Source organism: Myxine glutinosa, chromosome 4, assembly GCF_964187855.1.
Source record: "Myxine glutinosa chromosome 4, kmMyxGlut1.1, whole genome shotgun sequence".
Classification (NCBI taxonomy): domain Eukaryota; kingdom Metazoa; phylum Chordata; class Myxini; order Myxiniformes; family Myxinidae; genus Myxine; species Myxine glutinosa.
The window spans coordinates 94,238,663-94,251,090 of NC_136264.1; the positions used below are offsets into that span (position 1 = coordinate 94,238,663).

General features: G+C 42.0%; 1 protein-coding gene across 3 annotated transcripts in view; it reads left to right on the forward strand.

Moving 5' to 3' along the window:
* The window catches only part of STIMATE (STIM activating enhancer), a 51,205-nt gene that overhangs the window by 11,359 nt on the left and 27,418 nt on the right, over nucleotides 1-12,428 (forward strand). For all 3 annotated transcript variants that reach the window (XM_068112975.2, XM_068112977.2, XM_068112976.2), the window contains exon 2: nucleotides 3,884-3,932. In XM_068112975.2, the coding sequence (XP_067969076.1) occupies nucleotides 3,884-3,932 (49 nt within the window). The remainder of the gene's footprint in view (nucleotides 1-3,883; nucleotides 3,933-12,428) is intronic.

Here is a 12,428-nt window from a genome sequence, read left to right on the forward strand (position 1 = left end):
CCTCAACTATTACCCCTTCCATCTTCTCTGACCACCACATGGTCACGATGGGCCTATCTTTCCCACAATTCAAACGGAGGAGCGCCTATTGGAAATTCAATACAAGCCTTTTGGATGATACCCTGTTTAAGGAAGCCTTTCACATCCTATGGATAGCAATAGTTGGAAAAAAGCCGCTCTTTGCTTCCACTAACCTTTGGTGGGATAATATGAAAACTCATATACGACTGTTTTGTCAACAGTTTAATTCCCATATCACTCATGAAAATCAAATCACATTGGCACGGTTGGAAACCGAAATTCTAAAACTGCAAAACAAAATGGCAGAGCAGGAAAATGAGACAAATTATAAATTGCTCCTTGAAAAAAGGACCCAACTCCGGGAACTATTACAGGAGAAGGCTGCAGGACTGCTAGTTAGACTGAGAGTAAAAAGCATTAAAGTATCGGATAGTCCTAGCAAAGCCTTCTTTCACTTAGAAGCTGAAACGAAGCCTCCCCAGCTTATTTTATCAGTTAAGGACCCCAGTGGGAATGAAATTACAAGTTCTGATGGGGTAAAAATCACTATTAGAAAGTATTATTCTGAACTATTTGCTAAAAAAGATATATATGAGGATAAAATAAAATGTTTTACCTCCCATCTCCCAACCCTAACTGAGACTCAACGCCTGGAGCTGGATGTGCCTTTAAGCCTTGATGAATTACAACGTGCCCTGGTTGGAATGGAATCTGGAAAGGCTCCGGGAATTGATGGCCTGCCAGCTGAGTTTTACATGGAATTTTGGGCCCGGAACTATTGAATGTAATCCAAGAATCCTTGCGAAAAGGTGTAATGCCACTAAGCCTAAGGAGAGCAGTGGTGAGTCTTCTCCCAAAGTCAGGAGACCTCCGGCGGTTGGAGAATTGGAGACCGGTTTCAATAATGTGTACTGACTATAAATTGTTTTCGAAAGCAATGGCAAATCGTTTAAAAAAAGTCATTGGTGATCTGGTTTTACCTGATCAGACATTCTGCATCCCCAGTCGTTCGATTTACGACAACATTTTTTTCGTGCGGGATTTAATGTATGCTCGCCATGACCAAAATGATTTTGGAATATGTTTTCTAGACTTTGAAAAAGCCTTTGACAGCATTGACCATGTTTTCTTGTGCCATGTTCTTGAAGCATGTGGGTTTGGGGTAATTTTCAGGGCCTTTATAACTTTATTGTACACTGACATCTCCAGTGTAATTAAGGTGAACAATGAACTGGTTCCCCCCATAAAGGTTCAGAGGGGGGTACGGCAGGGTTGCCCAGTCTCAGGTTTGCTTTTTGCGCTAGCAATGGAGCCATTTCTTTGCACACTGAGAAAGAATATCTCTGGCCTGACCTGTTTTCCTGGAAGCCCACTAATGACTATATCGGCCTATGCAGATGATGTTTGCGTCATTATAAAAAACCACCAAGACATTGTTGCTCTTGTAAAGTCCTTAAGAACCTTTTTCATGGCTTCATCTCTGAAGGTTAATTGGACGAAAAGCAAAGCTCTTTGGGTACCATACCTTAATAGCTGCCTACCTGTCTCAACACATCTGCCTGCTCTTCCAGAAAACTTGGAGTGGAAAACAGATGGTGTTGATTACCTTGGTGTGTCCCTGGGCTCTACACAATTTGAGAAAAGGAATTGGGAAGGTGTGACTGGAGAAATAGACAGGAGGCTGAACCTGTGGAAAAGAGCCCTACCGCACCTCTCATTTAAGGGCCGAGTCTTAGTGGCAAACAACTTGGTTGCTGCAACGTTGTGGCATCGCTTTATTTGCCTGCAACCACCAGAAGTGCTGCTGGACAGGATACAGGCCAAACTTGTGGACTTTTTTTGGGGAGGCCATCATTGGCTGCGGCCAAGTGTAATATGCCTTACTTCATCTGAAGGTGGTCAGAGCCTTGTTCACGTGAGATCCCGTCTCATGGCTTTTCGCCTGTGCTCCATTCAACGCCTCCTGTTTGGTGAAAACCTGCCAAACCATGCCTTGGCTTGCCATATTTTACAGCAGGCGGGTAGACTCGGCTATGGTCTCGAAGTATTCCTGACTCACCTCAAGTACGTGAATACATCAACGCTCCCCATATTTTACCAGAGCCTTCTCAGTGCCTGGGAAAGACTTTCAGTGAGCCGCAAAGCGGACACCTACTCCCCAGGGATGTTCGAGGTTGAACCCTGTTCTTCAATCCTCTCTTCCCTGATGTTCTCAAGAGTCGTCATTTGTGCCAACGCTTTATTGAGGCAGGCATAAACAAAGTATGGCACCTTCGGCCAAACTCCGGTGTCGGGTGGAGGAATGTGGAGGAAATTTCAACCTTGACGGCGATTCGGTCCAAGAGGACAATTGGAACGATTTTGAAGAAGGTTGTTCAAAAACGTCATCAGCTACAGAAACTTTGGACTTGGAATACTTTTGGACACCCCAACGAGTCCCCGTTTCCGAAACTGATTTTTGACTGCTTTCCCAAGGAACTTCCACCTGTTAGCACAGGGACAAGTGTATTGCATGCTGAGAGCAGCAAGAGCCTGTATAGGTGGTGGTTATCTCAAGTTCTTGGTATTCCTCCGCTAAATGGAGTAGCACGATGGAAGAGGCTACTCCCTGCCGGGCCCCCCAATGAACCTGTATGGGAATCAATGTATAGTAAGCTGATCAACAAAAGAACAGGTGATCTTCAGTGGCGCCTTGCCCACTGGATCATCCCATGTAATACATATGTATGGAATTTTGCCCCAATATCTGCATGTTGCCCCTTTTGTTCTGTAAATGAGGATGTTTTTCATTTTTTTATTGGTTGTGAAAGACTTTTTCCTTTATTTGAATGGTTAGACTTTGTGTCGGTCAAAATGAATTTCAGATTTACTTTTCGATCCTTTATTTTTGGGCTCAAAAAGAGACGGCAACACAACAAGGAATATGAACTGTTGTGCTTTTTTGTAGCTACAGCAAAGCTTGCTACTTACCTGTCCAGAAAGGAGAAGCGGAATGGTAAGCCCATTCATCAATGCAAGGTCATGACGTTTTTCAACGCACTGTGTGCTGCAAGGCTAAAACAGGAGTTTGAGTTTTCCAAGAGCATGGGCGAAATTGATGGATTTGTGGAAAAATGGTGTTTGAAAAGTGTCTGTGAAGTCCGCCAAAACGAGTTGGTATTATTTTTCTCATGATTGTTCATAATTTCTACAATTCATAGTATTGCTGCAGAAGATTGCATTTGTTTTCGGTAAAAGTTGATCTGATCAACGCATATATCTGTATTGTTTCCTCGTTTCATCGTTTTCTCTTGTTTTTGGCTTTGTTGATTTTATACACTGTACATCCATGCACTTTATAATTTTTGGAATAAAAGGACGTCAAAAGTCAAAGTCTCTCTCTCTCTCTCTCTCTCTCTCTCTCTCTCTCTCTCTCTAAGAAGAGTGTCTCTCTCTCTCTAAGAAGAGTGTCTCTCTCTCTCTCTCTCTCTCTCTCTCTCTCTCTCTCTCTCCCTCTCTCTCCCTCTCTCTGTCTGTCTCTCTCTCTCTCAAAGAAGAGTGTCTCTCTCTCTCTAAGAAGAGTCTCTCTCTCTCTCTCTGTCTCTCTGTCTCTCTGTCTCTCTGTCTCTCTGTCTCTCTGTCTCTCTCTTTCTCTCTCTCTCTCTCAAAGAAGAGTATCTCGCTCTCAAAGAAGAGTGCACACATCTCAACTCTCTTGCCGGCCCCAATGTCGTACTGGTATTGAAAATGTCTTGTGAAATTGCAATAAATAAATATTTTTCAGAATTTATTGTTTTGTTCCTTTTCTGTTATTAATTAATATGATTGTTCTTTCTTACCTGATTGACGTCTTTCTGTCTTATCCTATCGCCATCTTGAACAGTGAAGCGTTTTCGTGAGCCGGCTGGAGAGAGGAGACCATGGCAAATATGGTAAGGCAAGTTGTCTGGTATCTTACACAACAGCAGCTCGATGAATGTTCAACATACATTTTTTTTTTTTGTATAAAAAAAATTGAGGCTCGTAGAAGTTTTTTAAATTAATTAATTTTTTTTTTTTTTTTTTTACTCTTGTATTCTTTCGGTCCATGTTCAGAAAGTACATGTTTTCCCCAAAAACGAAGGGCTGATTTAAGTCTGCTTCATCATCATGGTAAAGTCTCAGTCCACTTTGGGTGGCCTGCTGTTATATACACAGTGCCCTCCATAAGTATTGGAACAGTAAAGTCATATTTGTTATTATTGCTATATACTCAATAAACTTGGATTTGGGATCAAAACATGAATATTGAGGCAAGAGTACAGAATGTCACGGACAATTTTGCGGATGAACAAGCACGTAGTAATTTTCGTCGCTGAAGAGTAATTAGAACATGGAATTGTTGCTACTGGCTTCTCCACTGATAAAAGCCAAGTTGTTTTGGTTTTGCCACTTGACACAGCAGCTGTGAAGGTAATACTTTCTAACGTCACACCGTTTATTAATAATGAGACACTAATATCTCGGTTTTCTCTGTTTGGCACTGTGGTTTGTCAGGTTACAATGTTGACTCTGGGTTGTCATACCGCACAGTTTAAGCAATTAATGTCTTTTTGATGACAGGCGTACATTGTACTTCCTACATCTAGCCCTCTTCAGCTGAATCTTTGGCTATTGCTGTTCCATCTACCTTCTCGGGACCTACCTCATTTACTTCTCGGACAACCAAGGGTCAACTTCTAAGGTTGCCAACAGCAGTAACTCAAACATTTTATTTTCTAAGGTATTGCACTTTTATTCTCTTTGAGAGAGAGGAAAACACCTCAAAATGCCCTACTCCCCCATAAATGACCTAAAGATGGTTCTAGCTCAGAGTCTGTACTGTCGGACATAGTTTTGTCTGTACCTGTTCCGATGTCCACGTGTATTAATTGAGTCACTTTTATGTGAAGAGGTGGACCCTTTGCCTGCCTTAGAGATTGGTCTTGAGTGTCTTAGAGAGTAAATGTGTCTCCTCCAGGTAATCTTAAGAGCAAAGCAGGCTTAATTCCTTCTTGTGTGAATGCTGACGAGTTGCGTGGAGACTCTACCGAGGAATCAGGGGGGCTAAAAGCTGATTGTACTTCCGGTGATCCCCTCCCGTCCTTCTTCACAGTGCCCTAACTTACCCACTAATGGCTCCTTCACCCCAAAGGCCGCTATGTTGCCTACCTTAGAAAGGTGCCTGAGCATTGCGGTAGTATTGAAGAATCCCCAATGGTCCAATCTGTTATGGATTCTCTTTTATCTGCCTCCTTTCCTCCACTTTACCGGAGATTTCACTGGAACCTCCACTACCCCTACTCCTATTGAAACAGCGCAGGCTAATGCCTGCACACCACAAACTATCCTGTACCATGCCAGGAGCCAGTAATTGAGAGTTTTCTAGATAGTGTCTCTGAAATGTCTGGTGGTGGTTCGTATGCAGCTTGTGGCTGCTTGGCTGCATATTTTCTGGAGGCATGGCCGAGCCGCTGATGCAATGCACCCTATTAATTACCAATAATCTGGTACTCATTTTTGACGACTTCTGAAGGATGACAGGCTCAGTCAACACACCTGGTGTTATTTCAATAGAATGGCAGGGGCTCAAACTCAGGACCCTGATATCTCATCAAGCCAGCCATCTTAAATGTTAAGCCAACACCAGGCTTGTCTGAGGGGAAATCCTGTCGTTGAAGAATTCCCTACAACCAATGACTCGGATGGCTGACTGACTTATATCCACAAATTCCTTAAACATTTAGGAAAAGACACGCTGATATTAGAGATCACTTTTCTGACCTGGAAGGGTTTATTGATATGGTGAAGAACATTATTTGCCGATCAAGTGCCTATCACTTTCCTCAAACCCAGTGTAATTACTAGGCTTAAAAAGTATATTGAAGCAAAACGTGAATTGAAATGACGATCCGTTTACCTTTGCTTGTCCTCACACCATCGTGGTTATTTTTGGTAGCCTCAACATTAATGGTGGTAGGAGTCAGTCAAGAAAGCTTCAAGTGGTTAATCTTGCGATGCAGAAAAAAGCTGGACATAGTTTTTCTTTTTTGCAAGAAACCTACACTACTCTAAAATCCCAGGCTGAATGGAACCGCATGATGAAGAGAACAGCGTACCTAAGTGATTCAAATTCTCGCACTATGGGAGTTGTGTTTGTTAAGTAACCATTTCTGCCCATTGCAAATTTCTTTTCAAAACATCATAAGCACAGCTGCATCCTAATGGGAGTGATTTCGACTGCACTCTGCAGCCAAATCAGGACCAGAACGACACAGATCGTCATCCTGGGCTGCCCAAACTGTTAGATGATCGAGGGGGTAATGAATATGTGCAGGCTGAACAAAGCAGAAACTGAAGAGGGGGGTAATGCAGGGCCATCCACATTCAGGTGCTTTTTATATGCCCTATCCCTTGAACCCCTCTTATAAATACCTTTCTAGGGTATTTGCCTGTCTTTACTGAGAGCATTAACCCACCCCATTAAGAGCATTGCTTATGCTGATATATATGTCTGCATCAACCATTCAATTGATGTTGCTGGGATGATGTATTGTTTAGACAATAAATTGGACTAAAACAGAAGCGCAGTGGCTTGATCCTTCTACCTACCCCCATCATTCCCTCTCCCGGCAAATATTACTTGGAGCGGGGATGAGATTAAATGTTTGGGGGATTTTGGTTAAGGCCTGCCCGAATGCATTGAACTGCTTTGCTGAAATGGAAAGGCTGACTCTGCCAACTGTCTTATCAAGGCAGAGTATTAATAAACAACCTGGTTACCTCTATCTCATGGCACAAGATCCTTCCTTGCATTGCAGCCATTCACTACAATTGTGGATGAAACACAAAAGTGTGTTACTTGCTTGTTCTAGTCTGAAAAAACATTGGCTGTGACCAGAAAGGCTGAATCTACTGATATCTGAGGGTGGCCAAGGACTTGTTAATGTTAAGTGCCACATCATGGCCTTCCATCTGCCAATTACTTGGTGTTTCGTGAATGATCACCTACTGGCATGCAGACACCTCACCAACAGCATCTTGTGTCAAGCTGGGAAATCGGGCTATACCCAGGCATTGTTCCTGATGAACTTAACCAGATTTGATTTATCTCTACTGCCGTCTTTTCATCAAATCCTTATTAACGCTTGGCAAACCTTCACCTTTCTCCACGACCTTGCTACTTATGAGTGGTACATGTTTTTTTAATGAACCATTATTATATAACCCACTTTTTGACCCATTATCCATTATCCATTATCCATTATTATATAACCCATTATCGTCATCCATCAATTTATCCATGCCTCTGCAACCAAAGTGTCCCACCTCAAAAGCAATACAAACGATCGAAGGGTGACTAAGTGCTTCTGACTAGGTGACTAAGTGCTTCTGCTCTTGCCTCAGCGACTGGTATTTGATCGTGCTGCATAACAGACAAGTTGTTGCGATCAGTGCTCGTACTTACTGTACCTCCCAAGCTAAGTGGAATCCTCCCATACCTCCTTCTGAATTGCATTCACTTTTGCTTTCCAGTCTTACCTCCTTCCCCCAATCTTCAACTATCTGGTTCTCATGGTTTAGAACCTGTGAAATTCAGCCACTCTTTTTCTTTCTGGTAACAACTGAAAAACCTTTTTACCTGCAATGCTTAAAAGTACTTTTTACCTCCGCCACCGAAAGTGGATGGATAGTCAGGGAGACTATGCAATCCCGTGGGATTTTTATGATTAGAAGATCCCACCTATATGAATGTGTTAAATAGGTACCAAAGAACATGAAAAACCATGTTGGCAATTTTGAAAGTGTTGCAGAGGGCAGCCATCTTGGATTTCAAAATGGACGTATTAAGGCCTATTGTTGCTATAAGGCCATGAATGTTCTGTGAGGTTAGGCTAAGTTTAGTAGTTGAACATACACTTATCAAGTCAAGGAATGAATATATGAAAATTCAAAATGACTGCCAATATGACATCAATATTTCATCCTTTTGAGTCAGTGGTACATTGTCCATACTACATGCTAGTTGTGTGGTTGGTTGCCAGAGTTTATTGCCTGCTCCAATCCTTGTGGAAGTTAAAATAACTCATCTTCACTATCACTATCCTCCTCTTCATCATCTGAGAGAACTGTGTCTTCTGAGTTGTCGCATGATTCTGAGTCCTCACTACAGCTACAAAGATCTGTGCAATTCAATCAATTCCTTCTGCATTTGCAGCGATTACTTGAACATCATGTCTTTGCACAGGAACATTTCACCAGATCAATTACTGCTTGCGGAGCAGGCGGCAAGGTTGTCATGACTGGTTTATATCGGCCATCTACCAAATTCTAACCACATTCCAGTGGTTCTGGTAGGTCTGGATTTGCAATGATGTCATTATTCCAAATCATAGCCTGGTAGTGCACTCTCAAGATGGCATTACGCAGTGCAGCTTGGGTTGGAGGTAAACCTTCTGATTGAGCTTGCTTCTTCCTGAATAGCCACCACCTTACATCAGCTACATTCAACAGCTCTGTGTTAGGGAGATACAACTTGCATACAAATGATTCAATTGCAGCAAACAAAGTGTTAGGTAGTTCATCTGTTGTTCCTAGCTGTACAAGGGCATTTACTATCATCAGTTGGATCAAGTTCCTGCAGTACTTTCCAGAATTTATTCTTTCCTTTTCCAGCAAATTTTCCTGTGACATCTGCTCCTGATAGTGCATGAAATCCCGGTAGAGCTGCAGCTTTCCTTGGACCCAAGGCACTGTAGATGGGCTCAAGGGGTATCACCCTATGTTTTTGACCAGCCCCTGTTACAAAGGAAGTATTTGGACATAAACTGGGGTATCGTCTGATGGCAAGTACAAGCACATCGGTGTCTGGTGAGTGGATGTCCAGAGAGGTAGCACCATTTACAGAAGCATCAATGGAATGCAGAATGAGTTTGGTATCTGCTTCTTCTTGACTACTTGAGAGGTCAACTACTGCTCTATGTGTAGCTCTTGCCTTATTCCGCCAGGCAACCACAAGGGACTTGCCCATTGTTGCATCATGTTGCAGTATCTTTTCAGCCAAATAGGCGGTTAATGTATCTTTCGTTGACACATGGGCAAGCAACTGCTGCATGCTTAGTTTGCCAATTGATGTGGAATCAGTAATATGATACGCCACTGCCCTGTTACCACCCAAACGTCTCTCACGGGTTGAAGCTTTCAGAGATTCTCCAGTGTCATAACGGGCAAACACCAAATGTACCTCGTCGTAGTCACCATACTTCTGCCAGTGGTGTCCAATGAAGTGGTTTGCTAGGTCATGACAGGTTTTGATGCATTCTGGCTTGTCCAATGTTTGTAAATCAGCCATTGCATCGATGACAGCAACACACTTATAGTTGACTCCAGCTTGATCAACTCTTTGGTTATTATTTTCCTGGGTCACTGCTTCAACCTTTGGCAGGTTTTCTAGTATCAACATCAGGTCACTCTTCGATGTGGTGTGAAGGAGTGAACCATCGGCTGCAAACAACGACCTCGGTACTACGGAAAATTCATGTGTACCAACAGCTTGCTTAAGGTCAATATCTCTTGCTTTGGATACTACCAGTAAACGGGCAAACAGTGCCCGATCTTCCTGGAGTTCCACAATTTTGTCTTAAATTTTTGTCTGAGTTTTCATCGCACTTGACGACCACATATGCAACTTCTGTTTCTTCATTGGCACCCAAATGTTGACATTGTTTGTAGTGATTCTATCTGAAACAAATTGAGCAAAACACTCCTCTCCAATCTGTGTTCTTCTGCAAATGTCATGTAGGACTCTCTCTGGCATGACGGCTTTGGTAACCATATTGATCAACTGCTCACATTCATCTGTAAAGGGGTTTGTGAACTTGTTGATAGTATCCTTCAGTGCAGCTACGTTCTTCACCTGTAGTTTGGTTTTGGCATCTGTATTCTCATGATGCTGCTTCATTGTTTGGTTTCTTGGTACAACAGCTATTGCCTCTGCTTCTTTTGCTAGCCGGGCAAGATCTGGTGCCACTAAGAAGAACTTTGCGCGGGCCAAGGGGCTGAGTGTAATACCAATGAGTCCACCAAGTACTTTCATCATCCGGTTTACTTGCTCGAGAGCGTGATCGGGACCAATTGCACAGAATGGGTTGATGTTCTTGTTGACAACCCAATTTCCATCCATAAACTCGGCCCATATTTCTGGATCTGATTTGGCCAAAGCTTTCATGTCTGCCAAGTACACAGAAAGCAAGCGGGCATAGTTCAACTTGTCATGGGCAAAGAAGTACTTTACAAACGTTTCCGTTGCATCAAGATGAAGCATCCAGTCCCCTTTTACACTGCTCTTATGTATGTTAGCATTTCCAAAACCATCGTCGTATACTGGCAGATGGCCCGTGCCAGTGGTCTGTTAGCTATAGCTTCATCAAATTCACTCATCTTATCCAGGATTCCAAGTGAATCCACTGTATGTTTCATATCTTCATGAGCTCTCTGTGTTTTCTCAACATTATTATCTCTGCATGCCTTTTTGAGCTTGTCAGCCTTTTCAGCGCATTTGTGGTGTAGTTCCCCTTTGTCTTTGAAGAAAGCCTCAACGTACAAGGTAAACAAAGCTTGCACAGTAGTCAAGTGGGCTGTTATTCCTCTTTTCACATGACGTCCATCAATAATTTGTAATGAATTTTTTGTAAAATAATGAATTATAACGTTAATTAATAATAACGTAATAATTTGTAAAAAATAAAATTGAAATCCAAGATGGCCGCCATCTGCAACACTTCCAATTTTGCCAACATGGATTTTCTTACTCCTTGGGACCTAAATAGTCTACCTAGGTAGGTGGCATGTTCTAATCATTTAAATCCCACGGGTCTTTATATCACAACATAGTCCCCCTGACTAGGAGGTTGTGTGTTCATCCCTGTCTGTTTTTTTTTTTGTTTGTTTTTTTTTTGGTCTGTAACAGGATATCTCAAAAAGTTGTGGTTGACTTTGCACGAAATTTGGTGGAGATGTTGGGTATGTGTCAAGGACTAAATGATTATATTTTGGTGAAGATCCAGATCCGGATCTGGATCTGGACCTTAGAATTTTAAAAGTAATTCTTCACCATTGAAAGATAGGGCAAAAAATGATGAAAACTAGAACGCCACTCAGTAGAGCGCATACTCCCGCCGTGGGTTTAGTTGGAATAATACGTTTTGTTTAACATCCCCTCTCCCCCAAAAAATAAATGAAAAAGAAAGTAGGCCCTAACTGTCAGAGAATTAATTTTGATATATCTCGGAATTAGAGGAGAAAAACATCATTTAAGAATAAGAATCAAAGCTTTAATGCAGTAAAACAGAAAAAATCTTTCCCAAAAAAATTCCTGGATCCGGAATAATATCCTGAGCTTCACCAAAAACTAATCAATTCTTCCTTATCCCAAGGGCAATCATCCCACCAACTTTCATCCAAATCCATTCAGAACTTTTCCAGATATCTTGTTCACAAACACACGAACATACAAACACACACACGGACGGACACGATCGAATGCATTACTCTCTGGCGGGAGTAATAAACCTGAAAATCGCAGAGCCAGAACCAGGATTATTTATTTGGTCTGGGAAGCCCATGTGAGGTTTCTTCTTCTTCAGCCTCCTACAACCCTGGGTGAATATGCGATCTTTTTTTAAAAAGTTGGAATTTTGCCAAATCTGTTTCATTCGTTTGTTAATATACCTCAGCCATTGACAAATCTGGAATTATCATTTTATTTGAGGTTCAAATTAACCTGGGAGATTGTGTCAAACGATGCCTGCAAGTCTGTACATGTGATAAATAATTAATCGTCCACAGTCGAAGACTCTTTTTCTTCACGCAATAACAACTTCTAGCTTCCAGACCGTACATCCAATCATCTACAAATTTTGCACACTTGTTACTCTTCATGACTTCTACTACAGTATGAAGTTTCACGTCGATCAATGAAGTGGTTCAAGAGATATAAATGTTTTTATTATTTGCGTTTAATTAACAATGTCTGCCAAACCACGTGACCTATCGCAAATTCCAAAAGGACATTTTAGTAGACTGATATGGTGAACAGATCTGTGAAGTTTCCCCTCGATTGGATCACAAATGAGGGAGGAGCTAGGTTTTAAAGGTTTGTGCTTAAAAACGTCATAACTCTGAAACCATGTGATGCATGATGTCATGCTCGCTGACTTTTTTGTTCGTCATGGGTATGCGATTCTGCCTGCAAAGTTTGGCCTTGATCTGTTCAGGTGTTTTGGAGAAAATGGGATTTTAGTTTTTCACTCAAAACAATATGGCGGCCGAACCACGTTACCCGTGACGTCATAATTACCATTAAAATATTCTACAGACCGAGTCCCTCCTATGGTGAAAATTTGCTCTCA